This window comes from Neopsephotus bourkii, unplaced genomic scaffold, assembly GCF_033783945.1.
Source record: "Neopsephotus bourkii isolate Nb327-2 ecotype Australia unplaced genomic scaffold, CSIRO-AGI_Nbou_v1 NB_1638, whole genome shotgun sequence".
NCBI classification, from domain to species: domain Eukaryota; kingdom Metazoa; phylum Chordata; class Aves; order Psittaciformes; family Psittacidae; genus Neopsephotus; species Neopsephotus bourkii.
In genome coordinates this window covers 9,765,395-9,784,513 of record NW_026902113.1, presented here as the reverse complement: position 1 = coordinate 9,784,513, position 19,119 = coordinate 9,765,395, and the positions used below count along the sequence as shown (strand labels likewise).

The window sequence follows — 19,119 nt, the reverse complement described above, 5'->3', positions numbered from 1 at the left end:
ACCCACCACTGAGTGCTGGGGTTCCAGCTTTTCCCTCCCTGAGGATGCTCAAGCAGATACTCCACCAGTGGAGGAAATTCAAGGCTGCACAGTGAACACTCCCCTTTCCCACTCTCACTTTCCACAAGGAGCTCTAAAGGTACCTGAGGTTTCCACCCACCTCTTACTCCCTCTCATGGGTTTCTTTCCTAAGCAGAAGTCTGGGCTAGAAGCATAGTCCCACAGAGGTGGTGTTAGAGGATGAGAAGTGCTCTCTAAGCTGCTGGGTAAAATCACCTCCCACAGGTTTTACTCCCTCTCTTCTCTCTTGGTTCCCCCAGTCACTTTCCTCTGCCTCCCTTTCTGCATCTTCCTGGCCCCCAAATCCTGCAGGAGCACCCAGCTCCTGCTATGAGTCAAAGCTACTGTAGATACAAGTGCAGGATGAGCTGTTTCTGAACACAAAAGAGATGGCACTTTCTGCAGGATGCTGTTTTGTTGGATTAGTGAGCTGAGCTGTCTCATCCAGCTGTTTCTGTTTGCTACAGAAACAGCAGGCAGAGTGGGAGCACTAACACTTCTGATGAATGTGACATGCCACAGCACCTTCAGACTAGGATGTGACAACTTTCTGGCTCCTTCCCATCCATTGGTTCTCCCCAGTTCTAACCTTCCCTGACACTTACTCCGTCTGCATCATCATTTTCTGCCTCTTGCTTCATTCTGTTTAGCTCTGAAGGAAAGAGGGGACTTGAAAGCAAATTGTGTCTCTTCCTCGTCACTTTCCTTGCTCCAGCCCCAGTTCCTTCCCTGTGCCATGGAAGAAAGTGTTGCCCATCCAATTGCTCTCTCCCAGGCTGTTTTTTGCTCTTGCTGTATCATCCTCTATCTCCCATAATTAGGCACTGAGCCAGGTGTGCAAGCATGCTTCACACAGACTTACAGAAAAAACACCACGTCTCCCTTGGACTGACTTCACCAAATTGATGCTGGTATGGCCTGCAGGTCTTTATCTTTTCCTTGGTCCTGGCCTTAACCTGTAAACGCTCTCCCTGTCCTGAGCCTCCTGTTCCGCCTTCTCCCCAGTGTTTGTAGTTTTACAACCAGTGAAGAATGAAGCCCTGACCACATCTAGAGAAGCACGGACACTAAGATTTTCCAACAGGCTATCCCTGCCCCCAGTCCTCTGCCATCTAGGTGCCAAGAATCCACTGGAAGGGCAGGATTTTTCACATCTTACATGAGCAGCACTGGTGTGTGACTTACCTCACTCCTCAGGGCCACGTTGAGAGGCTGGAATAAAAGCAGGCATAGGAGCAAATGGGACTTTGCTGGAGCGGGACATAAATCTACCAGCCCAAATGGATTTTTATCTCCCACATCTTTGCAGTTTTCCTGACAATTTCCAGTGCCTGTATCTAAACCACCCAGGATGATTTTTCCCAGGAACTGTGAGGCAGCTGTATGAGATGCTTTTATAAATACAGTTTTATTTAGAGCCCTGGGCAAGCTGGACTGTGTATACCTGATATGTAATGACCAGGGACAGCTGGAACAAACCCCACATCTAACAGTGAATAAACACCAGTGCAGAGGAACTGCAAGAAACTGAAATCTCTGCTGGATTCCTAACACTTTCCCTTAGTGTATGAACCAGGAGGAATGCGCAGACAGGTGAGCAAACTCCATCACATCACACACAACACAAGGGGGAATTAAGCTTTTACAGGAAAAGTGCAAGCTGTACTTAACAGCTAAGTAAAACACACAAAACACCTGGTTTCTGTACCATAGCTTGCTCCCTAGAAGCAGAATGGCATTCCCAGCTAATGAGCTCATTGGCATCATAATCCTGTAGGTGTTGAGGTCTTGGCACCACATGAGTTCCTTTTTCTTCTCCCCTCTCCATTACCACCTCCCTCAGTCTTCCCCCCATAACCAAATTTCTTCAGCCTCCACTTGCCTCCCTTCTGACTTCCTTCTGCTTTCAGTACCTGCTTGTCCTTCTGTCTGCCCACTCACTGATGGTGTTGCCTTCCATCACTGCTTGGAGTACCACTCCTCTACTTGCCTTCTAGGCCCACTCTCCCCAGCTTCTTCTTTCTGAGCTCTGAGGAAACTGCTCTTGCAGTTGTCTCTAGTAAGTCTCTAATAAGCCAGAAGTTGCTTTAAAAGATAATTTTATACCCAAAATTTTGTCCTTTGGCTTTTGGGAAGCTGTTATAAGGGGAAAGGAAATACAGTGTCTCCTTGCTCACAGGATAAGAAACCATACTGCAACAGGTAAGACTGGCTGGATGCTAGGAAAAATGCACTTGTGGTAGGAATAATGATGCACTGGAACAGAAGGTCTGCAGCTCTGTAGGCCTTAGTGGGGAGAGCAATATGTCTGGAGTGATCCTGTTTGGGGCAGAAGAACAGAGTAGAAACCTCAGTGGTTCCACTTTTAGTTCTCTTTTTGCTCCTTCAGGGATGCTCATAAGGAATTTCCTTCATTCTCTGTTCTTCCATTCATTTCTGTACATTCCTTCATGTATGGGTTATGTGGCTCTACAATTTATGGTCCTTTTCTCTGCCTTTACCTCCACTTAATCTCATGCACATCTCAAAATGCTGTCCTGCCCACCTGCCATCAGATGTACCTCTTTCTATCTGAACTGAAACTGCCTCACTGAGGTCTGTGGGGTGAATATAACCAAACCATTAATGGTGTGGCATCATAGGGTGAAGGGTGAAGCTGTGAGAAGGTTTCCAATCACAACTCCAGGAATAAGCTATGACTTTAACAAGTAGTTTTGCCACATTCAGTCCAGGGTAAAGGATATGATTCCTCCAACGTAGAGGGAGTTTCCCCTTGTCCCCCCTTTCTGGCAATTTTCATTCCTGGGATAAAAATTCAGCTTACAGAGTGGACTGAAAAAAACAGGAATCGCTATTCTGCTAGCTTATCTTGAACAATGTCACCTCACGCAGTCTCACCCTTAGCCAAATACTGACTCACCAACAAGGGGTTAGCAACGGAAAAGGAGGGCATAGCAGATGACAGATCACCTCTCACTGCTGGGGGCTTGGCAGGGAGTGAGAGAAACCTGTTCTGAACCAGAGGGACCTGAACAGTTGTGCTGAAGGGGAGGTAAAAGCCAAGATGCGAGGGGGCTGCCTTGCTACTGCCTGCTGTAGGGAGGTACAGCTTCCTCTCCAGGAGGGGTTGCACTCAAAACGTGACTCTGGAGCCCTTCGATGCCGCACCCAGCTGAGGCTCACAGCAAGTAACTGTTTGCTTTTCTCTGGAGAAGGGTTTGGGCCCAGGGAAGTGTGTTCAAACAGAGGTCTCTGCACAGTCCAGGAACTGATATCCCTCCCCTAGCTCACCTTGGTCCTGAGACACCTTGGTCTCTCAGCATGGCCAGTAGGTGCCCTTCATTCTCTCACAGCTCACTTTCCTGGTTCTAGCTTCTTCTTACTCCAGCAAAGTCGCTAATCCCTGCCTACCTCAGTGCTTTGATGTCTACAAGGAATGTCCAGAGCAGGTGTAGCTAAATATATAATAGTACATACTTCTTCTGCTCAAACAGAATACCAGTATGCTACCAGTCACCCATGGAGACAGCTTTCTTCCATTACCCACTCTCAAGTCTAGCCCTGCAAGTGGAGGCACAAGCCATCATCTGCTTTCTATGACTTCTAAATGTGTTTTACTCTTGAATCTTCAGCACACTGTGCCAAGGCTTCTTTGAGCAGATGGTTTTCTCCCCCCTGAGTCAGGGTCAAGGAACATAGAATCATAGAATAGTTAGGGTTGGAAAGGACCTTAAGATCATCAAGTTCCAACCCCCCTGCCATGGGCAGGGACACCTCATACTAAACCATGCCACCCAAGGCTCTGTCCAACCTGGCCTTGAACACCACCAGGGATGGAGCATTCACAACCTCCCTGGGCAACCCATTCCAGTGCCTCACCACCCTAACAGGAAAGAGTTTCCTCCTTATATCCAATCTCAACTTCCCCTGTTTAAGTTTTAACCCATTACCCCTTGTCCTGTCACTACAGTCCCTAACAAAGAGCCCATCCCCAGCATCCGTATCGGCCCCCTTCAGATACTGGAAGGCTGCTATGAGGTCTCCACACAGCCTTCTCTTCTCCAGGCTAAACAGCCCCAACTTTCTCAGCCTATCTTCATAAGGGAGGTGTTTCAGTCCCTTGATCATCCTCGTGGCCCTCCTCTGGGCTTGTTCCAACAGTTCCATGTCCTTTTTATGTTTAGGACACCAGAACTGCACACAATACTCCAAGTGAGGTCTCATGAGAGCACAACAGAGGGGCAGGATCACCTCCTTCGACCTGCTGGTCACTCTCCTTTTGATGCAGCCCAGGATACGGTTGGCTTTCTGGGCTGCAAGCACACACTGAAGCCGGCTCATGTTCATTTTCTCATCAACCAACACCCCCAAGTCCTTCTCCGCAGGGCTGCTCTGAATCTCTTCTCTGCCCAGCCTGTAGCTGTGTCTGGGATTGCTCCGACCCAGGTGTAGGACCTTGCACTTGTCATGGTTAAACTTCATAAGGTTGGCATCAGCCCACCTCACAAGCGTGTCAAGGTCCCTCTGGATGGCATGTCCTCATGGAAGACACAAAGCTGCCACTGGCACGAACTCATCGTACCCAGACCAGCTCTGTCATGAAACAAAGCCCAGTAACCCTCCCTCTGCCAGTGCTTTCAAAGTGGGATGCTCCACACCTGCTTGAGGTGCTTCTGTTCCTGGCCTCACCCTCATCTCTCAGGTTTCTTCCCGCCCGATGTATTTTTGAGTTGTTGATGAAGAATAGTCCTGAGGACTGTTTGCCAAGGCATCTGCCTTTTGTGCCCAGTGCAACCTGGTGGATGGAGCATCAGTGCTCCTAAGAACATGAGGTCCCCCCATCAGTCCGAGGCAGCCCAGCTGTGACTTTTCCTCATTCCAGTGGCACTGAAGCTGGAAGCAAATGACTCCTGGAAGAAACCCTGATAAGAGGCAGAAATGCTTGAGGCCTACTAGCAGAGGAACCACATTTGAATTTCCTACTCCATGAACAAATCTGGCCAGGACTGACTCCTACAGGGGACCCACAAGAAATCCAGAGATGCAATTTTTACAAGGGCATGTAGTGATGGGACAAGGGGGAATGGTTTTAAACTGAAAGAGGGGAGATTTAGATTAGACATTAGGAAGAAATTCTTTACTGTGAGGGTGGTGAGGCACTGAAATGGGTTGCCCAAGGAAGTTGCGAATACTCCATCCCTGGCAGTGTTCAAGGCCAGGATGGATGGAGTCTTGGGTGATGTGGTTTAGTGTGAGGTGTCCCTGCCCATGACAGGGAGGTTGAAACTTGATGATGTTAAGGTCCTTTCCAACCCTAGCTATTTTAAGAGTCTATGGTTTTATTTATTCCTGCATATGTTGCAATCCCAGAAGATGTGGAGAACAGAGGAGCAGAATAAGATGACAGCAAGTGATGAAAGGAGAGGAGACGGAGAAAGGCAGAGACTAGGAGAAGCCATGCATTCATGTACTTCCTCTTTTGCTTCACCATTCCTTGTGATCACAGCTAAAGTGCTGCAGAAGCACATAAGTGCTGGCAGTGTGCACAGAAAGATATTGTGAAGGGTGGTGGAATCCAGTGGGACACCAGCAAGGAGGATAAATGATAGATGAAAGTAACTAGTGGGTGAGTAAAAGCAGGTAATATTCACTACCAACATGGGCACTGCAGTGTTTCTGCATTTCATTGTCCTCCCTAGATGATAAACCAGACATGTTCCTGATTGAGTTCCTATAAAAATATCCTTGAAGATCTAGCCATTCTTATCCCCATCTGGGGTGGAAGGAACATGGAGGAACTGCCTTTCTGAGTCACAGTTTATTGGAAGCCATGTGTGCATGTGTGTGTGTATGGGTTGCGTACACTTATGTGAAGAATAACCCTATAAAGCCATGAGGAGTGAAGGGAGCCCAAAGACATTCCTCTCTACTTCCAAAGTAAGCCTTGAAATACAACACTTAACTCCCTGACAGCTCTGCCTGGTGTGGAACCCAGTTTGTGAGGTGCATTGCCCAGCCTGACAGACCCTGCTTTGGTGGTCGTTGCAGGGCTGGCATCCCAACCCTGGTTGCACTTCAAAGCCTTCCTGAGCAATGTTTCCTCTCAGCCTGCAACATCTCCCCTCAGTTGCTGTAATGGCAGCAGCAGCAACCGCAGCGTGGGAGGTAACAGGCTCCAGAGTCGGGCTGGAAAGACTTTCACACCTTAAGTTAAATCACTGCTTTCAGAATTGATTTATGGACATAATTATTCATACATGGAGGGATTCTCAGGCAAACGTATGGGTTTGTAATGGAGGACCTTTCACACAACCATCACTGCAGGGTCCTGGGACATGGTCCTGTATGTGGGAGGTAAAGCAGGGGTTAGCACAGGGGGTGCATGAGCTCCTGTTTCCCTTTCCCAACCTCAGCCCAAGCGCCATGGTAGCATGGCACCAACAGAGGCTGCTGGATGCAACTTCTCAGACAGCAGCAAACCAACAACCATTTTGTGGCAGGATCTGGCCTGTGTGTGACAGCAGCCCCCAGCTCCTGGCCAGGATTTGCCTAACTGTGTGCTGTTCACATTAGATGCTCATCCCTGCTTGGAGAAAGAAGAGGGCATTAAATACTCCCTGCCTTGTGGTCCTTCATGTCATAACAGACAATATCCTGGTAGCACAAAAGTAGACATGGAAAACTTTCACTGCGGTACAGGGGGGTGTATCTGACCAAAGCAGAAGTAAAGGTGCTGCCTGCGCAAAGCTGCATCAAGACCTGCAGCCTCATTGTCTTAACCTGGAGCCATAGGTAGAATTGATGTCTCCATAGTTCTTGGTGCTGCAGATGCCCATACCAGGTGCACCTGGGGAGGGAAAAATAGCCCTGAATCTTGCTCAGTTGTTCTTTAATATAACCAACACAGAATACATGTGATTTTTTTTGTATGTACCTTTCCCACAAATGCCTAAAGCACTTGAGTATTGCCCAAGGAGGAAATCAAAAGACATCTCACCCTGTTCATCTCATTCCTAATTTTTAAAGTCACAATTTTTAGAATGTCTTGTGGAAACGCTGTCCTAGGGTTAAAGGTGATTAAATATAGATGAAGAACTATTTAATAATACAAATTACAAACTATTTCATGAGGAGTGGTGACTCCTAGAAAAAATAGATATGTCTGCACAACTGGATTTGGTGAGATGACATGGCACAAGAATTCTAGCAGCCTTGTTACTTTCCATATCAGCCTTGCGTTTCCCCAGCACGGTGCAGGGCTAGTGGCTCTGTTAGGTGAAGGTTACCCTGAACCTTTGTCTCTACAAGGTCCCAGAGCTGTCTTGATTCAGTTAATGCTACTGTTTCTATTGATGCAGTTGGAAAAATAATTAGTATTATATTTAGATATATAAAGTGCTAAACCCATAAACTATATCAGTTCTTTGAAGAAAAATACTTTATTCATTAACACTAAACAACGCAGGTCTGATTCTACTTCCACTCATAAAAACACTTTGGCACCATGGTCAAACAATTCCTCCAAACTCTGCAACTTCTCTGTTTTTACAGCAGTGTATGGAGAAAATGGAGATGGAATGTGCTATACTAGAGAAATTACAGGTAAAATCACAAGCACCGTGCATGCTGCTTACACAGGCCAATAAGCTGTGCCAATCTAGGCAGATCTAATTTTATAGTGACTCCCAAATTGCGATTTCACTTCCAGACATTGTAAAAAGTATGTGGAAATTGTTCCACTGTGCTTTATCAGTGACAAGTTGATGCTAATAAATAGTGATGAGAAATTCTGAGGTTTTAAAAGAGCTTTATAATCCCGAGAAGGTTGAGAAATGTTATTTTAATTAATGCGGTGCTTTGCTTCTTAAGCAGAACAGCTTTATTTGAATTTTGCTCATATAATCATTAGTGAAGCTCTCCCTCGTTGCCTGTGTTTTGATGAATAAGGGTGTACCGGCTTGAAAGACAAATTTCTCAGGCAACTTGCAGGAAAGTTGACCAGAAATGCTTCCGTTTGCACACGTCTTAATGCCCCCAAGGGAAAGAAAATCAATAGACGAATTACACTTTCAGCTCAGGTCTTCACCTTTTTGCTAAAAGTCTCACATAAGATGGAAAAAAAACCCCAAAGAGCAGGGGCAAGCTACTTCCTCTCCCCCTGGCTTTCAGTTGAGGGACTGGAAACATCCTCTGGCCAGGGTGGAACAGGCTCTCTTCTTCCTTCCATGGTAGTCGCGGGTCCGCAGCGCGGGCACGAGGGATGCTGTAGGTCCTTGAAGGATGCTCGAGGTTTGCTGCTGCCGGGAGCAGGTCTGGAGCCTCCCGGTCGATGAGAGGAGACAGATCGGCCTGACCCACAGCAAACCAGGGCAGCTCCTGCTTCCTTCCAGCCGCTATTTTCTGCTTCTAGTTTGGATGTAATCTTTTTCTGCACCTGGCTGAATTACCATCGCTCTTAGAGGCGTTCGCTGGAACCGCTCATTTCCCTTGTGCAAAATGCCTGTTGCTGCCCTTGTCGCGACAGGGAAGATATTTCAGCAGCGGCGGAAGAGAAGGCTGGCTAGGGCCGGGGGGCCGGCGGCTGAGCCGCCAGTGCCCGGCTCTCCGCAGGGCAGCCCCCTCCAGCCCGTAGTAGACAGGCTGTCCCGCACGCCGAGCAGGGCCGGAAAAGAACACCCTGAAAAAGGCACCATAGCCCTGGAGGGAGCCGGCAACAGCCTCCGCGGAGATATAAAGCCAGGACTGAAGAGAAAAACCATGCATAGAGCTACACCGGGCCGAGAGCCTGTGCTGCAGGGAGGTTTCTTCTCTCGGAAGAAAAGTCCGAATTTGTGGGAGGGGTGGAAGAGAGGGAGGAAAATACTCCTGGGACCAGTCCTAACCCCCTTGACACGTCCCGCTCTCGGGGTGCAGCCCGATCTGAGCCTATTTGCTGCCCGGAGAGCACCCGCGGGTTTTCTGGCGCATCTCCGGGCTGACACCCATCCCATGGGAGACACGCAGGCCGTAACGCAGTGTAAGGCTGTGGCAGAGCCTTGAGGGGGTTCTGGCTACCTGTGCCGATCATGGGGAGCCGGTCATCGGGGGAGACAAGTCCTGCCCGCAGGACACCCGGGCTCTTGTTTTTTGAAGTTTTCCCCTTCTATTCCTCCCCCCCACCACCACCAAATGCAAAAGAAAAAGAAACAAACCAGGTTCCAGTTCCTACAGAAGTAACAGTCCTGGCAGGGTCCTCGGTAGAACCGGTGCCCCTGGGGGCTCTGACCCCTAAGGCCCACGATGCCTGGCTCTGCGGCCGCTCTTGTGCAGCGCCGGGCACGGCAGGCTCCACGCCCCTTCCGAGCAGCCGCCAGCGGCAAGGCGGCGTAGGCTCGCTTCTCCTCCTGTTTCCAGACAGCTCCGTGCACCCAGAGTTGCGCACACCGTCGGTGCCTGCCCGAGACCCGCCTTCCCCGGGGAAAGCTGCCCCATCGGGCCCGCTGCGACGCGGGGTGCCCCGGGAAAGTGGGGCTCAGCTCGCCGCCATCCCGGAGGCTGACTGCGGCCTCCTCCGGCCCCACTGCCTGCAGCGAGCCTCTCCTCGCTACAGCCGAACACTTTCGTTTAATTTTCTCAGGACGAGAGTTTCGGAGTGGGGGCATCGAGTTTCCCCAGGGAAGGCGGGCGAGGGTCGGCCACGGCACGGCACTGCGGCGGGAAGCCGGAGCCAGTTTCCCGGCTCTCTCCCCTGTCTCCTCTTCCTCGGCCAGGGGCGTGGGACTCCCCATGGCTCACCGGGAATCCAGCTGCCTTCTGGGGGCGAGGTTGGGGGCGAGAGGGTCCCTGGAGGCCCCCGAGGGCAGGTTCCCGGAGGGGCACGGCTGGAGATCCTCCTTGCCCTGGAGCTCCCCGGGGGACACTACGCAGTCTTGCTCCGGGTCATTGCTGTTGCCCGCCCCTCGCTTTTTGTCCTCTTCCTTCTTCCACTTCATCCGCCGGTTCTGGAACCAGATCTTGATGTGCCTTTCGGTCAAGTTCAACATGACAGCTAGCTCCACCCGCCGCGGCCTGGAGATGTACTTGTTGAAGAGAAACTCCTTCTCCAGCTCCAGAAGCTGAGCCCGGGTGTACGCCGTCCTCGTCCGCTTGCTCTCCTCCGGCTCCACCACGTAGGACCCCCCTGGAGAGAAAGAAGGGACAGTCAGTCCCGGCCAGCCCGGTCTCCCATCGGGCTGCGGGGCCGCGACTCTGTATCCCTGTGCGACGCGAAGAACAAGAGGGGAAAAGCGGATGGGGTGAGAGGTGTCCTCGGGGAGGCCCCCGACCTGGCATAATAAGGAGGTGCTGGTGGCGGCAGTTGAGACTGCTGCTATTTTCTAACAATTTAGGGGGAGGTTAGCAGTAATTTGGTGGGAGTTTTCAGGGAAGAGCCGTCGCTCAAACTGGGGTTGAGGCTCAAGGGCCTCGAGTCGCATGTCGCTGAAAGCTCCAAAGAGCTCCAGAGCCTGGCAATTGCCAAAAAAAAAAAAAAAAAAAAAAAAAAAGGGGGTGAAAAGAAAGGGGGAAAAATAAAAATAAATTAAAATTAAAATAAACATAATCCCCCAACAGCAAAACGGATCCGCTCCCCCCAAAAAAAACTTGAACCACGTAACAAAGCCAACCACAAAACCAAAGCTATAATAATACAGAAAAATACTTTCGTTTGTACACACACAAGTAGCCAAATTAATAATAATAATAATAGTAACAGTAGTAATAATAATAGTAACAATAATAATAGAAAATACAGCCAAATCTCACCCCCGCAGTATGGGACCCGGAAGAGAAGCCAGCCGGCCAGCGGCGGTCCGTTGGCAGTGCCGCAGCCAGGCAGGGCGAGCGGGCAGCTTCTCCCCGACGGGCCTCGCCGCGGGCACCCGTAGGGACAAGCCTCAAAAAGGTGATGGACATCTCACGGAACAAGAGTTCGGGGGGTTCTTACAGGATACCGCCACCGAACAGCCCTGAGCCCGCGGAGGCTTCGGCCTTTTCCCGGCCGCCGAGAACCCCGTGAGACGCAACGGGGAGGGCGCCGGCATGGCTGCAGGGAAGGGACCAGGACTGACAGCAGGACCGCAGTCCCTCCGTTTTGTCAGGTGGGTGAAACCTTGAATCTCTCCTTCCCGTAAACAGCTGCAGCAGCGGAATGGCCGTTCCCAGAGCAGCCAAGGGCACGCGTGGGGACGGGAGGGCAGTGAAACTCCCGGCCACTATGGCCAGGGCCATAGTGGGAAGACATTCGGTGGCGATAACGTCTGTAGGGAACAGTCGTTGAAAGAGCCACATCGAAACAGCCATTTCAAGACAGCTACACAGCTCTTCGCCTCCTGTCTTTCTATTCCCATGGGTTTATATGTACATAATGTTTATAAATAGAAATATAAACCTCTGTATATAAACTTATGTGTGTATATATATTAGATATATTAAAATGCATGTATAGAGAATCATAGACTGGTTTGGGCTGGAAGGGACTTTAAAGAACTAGTCTAACCCCCTGCCACGGGCAGGAACCCCTTCCACTAAATCAGGTTCCTCAAGCCTCATCCAGCCTGGACTTGAAAACTTGCAGGGATGGGGCAGCCACAGCTTCTCTGGTCAACCTGTGCCAGTGCCTCAGCACTCTCATAGTGAAGAATTTCTTCCTAATGTTTAATCTAAATTAGACATAGAAATGTTTATATACAGAAAAATGTTTATAAATATAAGCCTCTGTATATATTTTTCTGTAAATATATTAAAATATATATTAAATCGATGTTAAAATAAATATATATGCATTAAATGTTTGTAAATATAACACTGCGTGTGCATGGATCTGAAAAAAATAGCTCTGTTATGGCAAGGTGAGCCAGCGCTACCAGGAAGGCGGAATACCGGCATCTTCCCAGGCCGTGGCAGACCTGTTCCCGCCGCTCACTGGGCCGTGCTCCCGCCGTGTCCTGCCTGTGGGACCGGGTGAGCCTTAGGGGAGCGGCCGGCAGCTCTCGGTCCGGCGGAGCCCGGGGTCGGGCACGGCGGGTGGCACCGGGCCGGGTTTGCCACGTCGTCTCCGGGCGCCTTTCATAGGCAATAGCAACACAAAGCCCCGCAGAATCCATGAGCGCCTACATCCCAAGGGTGTCCATAGAACCTGAAATCCTTGGGCTATAGAGCTTATAGTATATAGAATCTGTGGTTTCTACATTGCAGAACCTCCCGGGACCAGCCACGTCACAGCACTGGGCCCCGCGCACCGCGGTGGGAGCAGCCTCGGGTGCCCGCACACCCCCGGCGTGCACCACGCAGAGCGGTGGGAGTGCCTTTGCCTGGACCTCCCGGCAGAGCTGGAAAGAACAGGGCAGAGTTTTCGGGTGTTGCGGGAAAAGTTTCGGTTTTCTGATTGTTTGGTCATCCGGTAAGGACACAAAGAAAAAAATGTCGGGTGTCTGGCGCTTTCTCCCACCCGACCCTTTTTAATATGTCTATTTTTTAATATATATATATTATTCCAGAAATTCATTCAATCCAAGGAAAACGATCTGATTTTTCTCTCCACAGGCACAGTCCCTGCTGCCGAGTCGAGCTTGGGGCAGCATTCCTCTCCCCTTCCCGGCGGTTGCGCCTCTGTGGGGATAGGGGACCGCAGCCTGTCCCCCTCCTTGTCCCCTCTCCCCTCGATCTGAGCCATGTAATTCCCAAACTATTTCATGGTGATTTTAATACTCCGGTCCTTTTTTCAACTGTCTATTTGAACAAAGCTATTGATATAATATTTGCCGTATAGGCGTGACAAAGGCGCAGGACACGATAACATTGTGCAGGCAGAGACAAGAATATTGTTGGGCAGCGGAACTTTCTGTCTAGATAGAGTTTCTTCCCCTCGCTGGCAGCTGTGTTTCGTTTGTGCATTGTTTCCCCTGCCCTCTGTTTTCACTTGGAAAGGTGCAATTACGACTAAAACCCATTGGAAAGCGGGAGAAGGTGGGACAGGGAGTTTGGGAGGAAAACGGGCTATGCCGCCGGGGAGAGCACAGAGGCAGCGGTGAGGGGCCAGGTGGCTGCCCCGCAGTTTCGGGGCTGCTCCGTGTCCTTTGACGTCCTGCCCGCCGCTTCTCGTCGGCTCCAGCTTGCCGGTGTCTCCGCTCCCCATCCTCGGCCCCAGCGAGGAGCCCACCGAGCCCGCGGAGAGGCTGACCCGCGGACCCACCCTGCTCGGCGACGCAGCAGCGCCGGAGAAGCGTTTGCACGTCGCCCTGACTTGGGGACAATTAGTTAATTGGTGAAAAACAAGCTGTTAATAATTGCTGACGGCTTGGGCAGGGGAGCGGCCCGAGGGACGGCTCCAACCCGACGGCGGCAGCCCCACAGCAGTGGGTCTTGAAGGGCTGTCAGGGGGGGCAGTAACATCCCAAGGAAGTTACCCTCCGGTACCTCTTCACGCTACACCCAAGCAGCGGGATCGGGACCGGTGCAGGGGAGGGTTCCTGACCGAGGAGATAGGGAGGAGCGGCGGGACAGGGGCACAGGGATTCGGAGGGACTTACCGGTCCACTGTCCCTTCCAGGCGTGAGATTTGGTGGACTTCATCCAGGCGAAAGGCACCTGCACTCGGGGCTCGTCTATCGCCCCCGTGTCCGCGCCGTCTGCGAAAGGCAGCGCGTCCTGGTGGAGAGGAGGCAGATGGTGGTGGTGGTGATGGTGGTGAAGGTGGGAGACCCCGGCATCTTCTGTGATGGGGGGCACCTCATAAGGTGAGATGTCTGGCGGGCTGCCTTGCTCGAGAGCCCCTAAGGCGTTGGGGTAAGGAGTCTGCTGCTGCCTGCCCATGTACAGGCAGGCGGGGGGACCGGGGCTATAATCCTGTGCCGGGGCTCTCTGAAATGAGCACGACTCCTTATAGAGCTGCGCCGAGGCGTAATACTGCTCCTCGGTGTTCATGGCGAGCGGGGCCGGGGCGGGGGGTCTCGCAGCTTAGAGACACATAGGGTTGTTCCCGCTCCCGGCTCCCGGGATGCCTCTTTGACAGCTCGCCGCCCCGATGGGCCCCGCCGCCCGCCCGGCTCCCGCCGCCTCCCCATAGGTGCCGCTCCCCACGTGAGCCCTCCCGCGGCCCTCCGGGGCGGGGCGCGACCCATAAGAGGCCCCTGGGGTGGCCCTGGCCCCGCAAGCCCCTTCGCCGTGGCCAGGCAGGCCCCAGGACCCCCTGACCCCGCCAAGGGGTGCCGCTCCCTCCTTTGGGGTGAGAAGTCCCGCAGTCAGGGTCTTGAGGGGATTGCTCCGATGTTCAGGGCTCGCCGGGAAGGGTAGCCCCGAAACCCACCTTTTGCCTCCGCGGCCAGCTTGGCCAGGGGCTGCTCTTCTCCCAGCCACCCTTCCCTCATCCGGTCACCTCCTGGGGAGGGAAACCCTCTGGAAGAAAAGACTCCTGAAGGTGTTTGGCGTCAGGGCACTTTTGGTTGCGGGAGCATCCTGTGCAGGGATGGAGGTGTCCGGGGACGGGCAGGGTGCGACAGGTGCCCGCCAGGGTGCGGGCAAGGTGCGCCCGCTCCCTCGGGGGGACCTGTGTGCCGGAGGCCAGTGAGCGGGTACGATCCGCTTTCTGCCCGCTCCCGCCCTGGCGGGGGGATGCGGCTGGTGGGGACCACAATGCTATCACCAGAGCGAGCGATAGGCAGCGGATTGTTTGCCCAAGGGGTAAATTTGGGAGCCTTCCCCGCGGTTTGGGCTGCAATGTGTTGACCCTCGAAGATAATCTGCTCCGAGCTGGTGCCGGTTGACTTGGTGACGAGGCTATGAGGAGGCGGAGAGCTACCGAAAGGGACAAAGATCATTTCCCTGCCTCCTTGCTCTCGGCCCTGCCGCCGCTCTCGCTGGCCTGGGGACAGGCACGCTTCCTATACGCCCGGCCCTCCTCCTCTCACTGCCTCTTCTCCCGGCTCTTTCCCCGGCATCGGGGCTCCGGCCGCCGCCGTCGTGGGGCACACCCGCCGCTAAGTCTACGGCGGGAGCGGGGAGCAGCGCGGCGGGCCCGTACGCCGGCGGCTCTGCTCGGTTCTGTTCAGTTCGGCTTGGCCAGCTTAAACTCGGCCGGGCTCTGCGCGGCTTGGCCGGCGGCGATGCACCCTCTGATCGGGCGGGGCAGGAGCCTCCCGGTAGCTCGCTTTTGCGTCAGGTTCCGTGGGATCATAAACCCGCCCAGTCCATTACACTTAAAATGAGTTTCCGCTCCGGACCCACGCAGGTCCCCCATCTCTTAGAAAGCACACTGAGCCTTTGATTCAATATTGAGCCATTAAGCGATTGCTTTCTCAAGCCATTTAACAGCAGCTCTTATGGATAAATAAACAAAAAAGGCTGTAAACCAATTATAGTGCGGATAGTGAAAAAGTATTTTATTAGCGGGAATTACCGATAGACATCGCTGCTGCTGGGGCTCCCCCGGCCCGGCGCCCTCCCTCTCCGTCCCCTGTCAAGCCGGGCGGGTACACGGCCTGCCCGGGGCTCGCAGGCAGTGTGTGCCCGGGGCGGGTGCGCTGAGCCAGGCGAGCTTCTTTAGCCGTGCACCCCTCGCTCAGCATCTCTATGCATGCCTGTGGTGCCTCCCCGGGGTTTCTGGGCTGGCACGGCTGTCCTCTGATCAGGAAACTCCTCGGGCACAGACCCTAGCTCAGCACCCTTTCTCCAGATCTGCCCCCAGAAGCATTTACAGCCCCGATTTTTCCACGGGGAACCGGCGCGGACAAACAAGCACAAGGCCATAAAACCCAGAGCAAATTGATTCATCTCCAGGGAGGACCATTAACCGGTGTCTTAATGCAGTCCTCTCTCTATAACGAACGTCTCTAAATAGAGCAAACACTTGCCCCTCCAAAGCAAATGAATTTCGTATAATTTAGAGCTAATTCTCTTTCATTCTGCCTGCGTGAGCCCGCGATAAGGGCACGCTTTACCGTGCTAACAACAGAGGCGAGCTGCAGTGCAGGAAAAGGGCCCCGCTGGGTATCGCGGCACTAGGGACCCCAGCCGGTCCCCAGAGTGGTAATGTCCAGCAGCCGGGGCCACGGGCTGCGTCTCCTCCCGGGATGTAGTCACCGAGGTCTGGCTGCAAAGCCCCTCTACTGCTGGGGTTTCCCAAGAGAAGCTTCTGAGCTGTGAGTGGGTCCTACCCCAGCGCCTGCTTGGTGTGGGAAATGGACGATGGAAGAGGCAGGTGGGAGCGATGGGAAGAATGGGGCTCTGCAGACACTGCTATGTTGACTCCAGGCAAAGGTCCAGTGACCCCATACTCTCTCCCTAAATGATGCCCATACACATCATCTTTGGCAGTTGCAGCAGCTGTGGACATGAGACGCCACATCGAGATCTTCTCCCAGACTCCCAGAATTTTCTACTCCAGGTATTTCCTGACGTGTGAGAACGTCACAGTCCCGTTAGTTCTTCCACACCTTAAATCTCCCCTGAAACCTTATGCAAATCTTTGCCTCCCACCACCTTCTGGCAAAAGGTTCCCCAGATTCTCTGCTGCTGTGTGAGCATCGCTGCCCTTTGCTGAGCTTGCACCTGCCTGCATTTAATCAGTCCTGATTCTCCAACTAGAAGGGTCTTGAGATGGGTAGGAACAATGTAAGAAATTAAAAGATGCAGCCTTGCCTCTCTAGCTCATATGTGGACGCTGTGAAGCCAGTGGAACTTGAACACTTTGGTGAGCCCAGGAACTGCTGCACACACATTGTAATCTCACAGCTGGGGAATTCCCCTGTCCTAACTCCTCAGGTCTCTGGTTTTGACAGCCTCAAGATGACAAGAAACTTGGCCATCCTCAGTCTATACGTAACCATGCAGAGAAAAGATGGTTGATTAAATGTGTTTCTTCACACTGATACATGTACAACAGAGATTTAACCATTGAAACCAGAAAAGCAAAAGACATGTTGTGCACCAGAACAAATTAACAACGGGTTGGGAAGTTTCCTCCTACCCTTAAATCTGCCTGGCCATATGTTGCAGTTCAGCTGCATGTCCTGTGCTTTATGTGTGGTAGGAAGTTTTTATGGACTGTAGAAGTCCTCAGAGATCCTAGGGATATTTATGGGTGCCATGTTTGGATCACCCAGCTTCATCCATGGAGCTGGAAATCTCACACTTCCAGCTCTGTGTTGTCTGATTTCCTCTAATGGCATTTTACTCCTTGAGGTGACTTATTTTGGCTACTCAGTGCTCTAATTAAAGATGCTGCGAAAATCTACTTAGAAGGTAAAGCTTTATATCAAGTTTGTTATTCCAAGACATTAAACAAAAACGAATCCATGTGTCTGTATCAGTAATTGAAGGATGATACACTGAAGCAACAATGTTAAGTAGAACAGGCTGGTTGTAATTACCCTCAACTTCAGCACAAGAATTCAGATATTCAAGCACCACTAACAAAGGTTCCAGACACTCAGCTGTTGCTGTCCTACAGTAAGATCACACAATAACCACACTGCAATACTTCAATTACCATATTAGATTCAAGTATGTTTCAAGGACTTGTTAAGATCTGATTATATTCCTGTAGCTCGGTGTTTGCCTGACAGAGAAGAGGTTGCCTGCATGGTTAACTCCTGTTCTGTATTATATAAAGCCTAAAACTTTACATTACAATACGACTCTGGCAGCTCAGGCAACTGGAAAACCAAGCCACATACCTCATGTCATATCTATGTGGGTTTTAAATGTATATCAGCATATACAACATGCCTCTTGAAATTTAATGGTTTTTTTTCAATGATGTTAACTTTAAATGATTAATTTAGGAGCTTAATGTGAGTCACTGTATTTTGAAAGTCTTGTCCACTTCGTCTCCAGCAGTGTCTGACAGACATCACTGCAGGCTGCTGAGGTCAGTGAAATGTAAAACCACCTGGACACAGTGCTATTTTATTCCCTAGGAAGGGTGGCAGGACCACTTTGTTTGCCTTTTGATGCAAATAATTTGTGAACCCTATTAAATTAGTTTAATTTCTTGTTATGACTGATGGCTGTTTCATCATTCCTCCCACTTCCCTGACAATCTAACTAGAGTGTAAAATAATGAGTATAGTTCAATCACACTTCCTTATAGTAATCTGGCTTGATTTTCTATATCTGCATAATATTTGATGACCTCTCAGTGCTCAACCCCTTGTCTGCAATCGACGTTTAGACAGAAACGAAGTACTGAAGGTGAGTTTAACATAACCAAAATAATCTCTTTTTCAATCCCAGCCATGATGAAACCAACACGGGGAAACTGTATCCATGGCAAGGGCTGGCAGTGGGAGAAGTTGACTGGGAAACAGGGATTGATTTTTAACACCACTCCACCACCCCCCTCCGGCTGTATCTAGCAGAAAGGTAACCTTTCACAAAGCTAGTTAATAATCAATAACCATGTGAAAACAAAGCTGTCTTTCCCTCTTAGCACTAGCGATAAAAATGAGAGCATGAACTATTCCACCTGCCTTAAAGTAACACTGGTTCATCAGCTTTGTTTTTTTGGCAAGAAGCTTTCTTGGTCTCTGAGCACTTCTGCGTTCACACACGGCAACTTCAGTTTGCTCTTCCCATCACGTATCAGCTTCTTCACACCAAAGGTGTGGGCCACATCTTGAACCGCAGGAAGACATGTTTATGTAAGCCATTTTTAATAAGATCTTGTCCAGAAAATATATAGGAAAATTGTCTTGGGAAAGGCTGAGAGTAGGAGAGGATCTTATATAGTAGTATCTTTTTACACTTTATTTTTTTGCCTTTTCAATTTCTTCTCATTGCCCCCCATGCTCATAATTTCATTTTCTGGTAGGAATATTGCCTATCACCAGGGAACCATTACCTTTGAAGAAGTGAGCAATTGCTTTAAAATACTGTAAAACCTTTCCACTGAAAACACAGCAATTTCATGTGTTGTCTGCGCCACACAACTTGCTGTTCTCATGTTTATTATACCAGATGGGAATAGGAGGGAAAAAGCCCAAAACCCAACAACAACAAAAATTCAGATCGTTATAGACAGAGGAACTCAGGCCACAGATATAA

At 51.0% G+C, this 19,119-nt stretch overlaps 1 protein-coding gene across 1 annotated transcript; it reads right to left on the bottom strand.

The window, feature by feature from the left end:
* Positions 1 to 9,295: 9,295 nt before the first annotated feature.
* On the bottom strand, positions 9,296 to 14,604 carry PDX1 (pancreatic and duodenal homeobox 1). Its single transcript, XM_061374374.1, has 2 exons — positions 13,608 to 14,604; positions 9,296 to 10,219 (listed from the first exon to the last, which is right to left on the bottom strand). Exons 1-2 carry the CDS (start codon positions 13,999 to 14,001, stop codon positions 9,831 to 9,833), a joined length of 783 nt encoding a protein of 260 aa, XP_061230358.1. The 5' UTR covers positions 14,002 to 14,604; the 3' UTR covers positions 9,296 to 9,830.
* Positions 14,605 to 19,119: the final 4,515 nt, after the last annotated feature.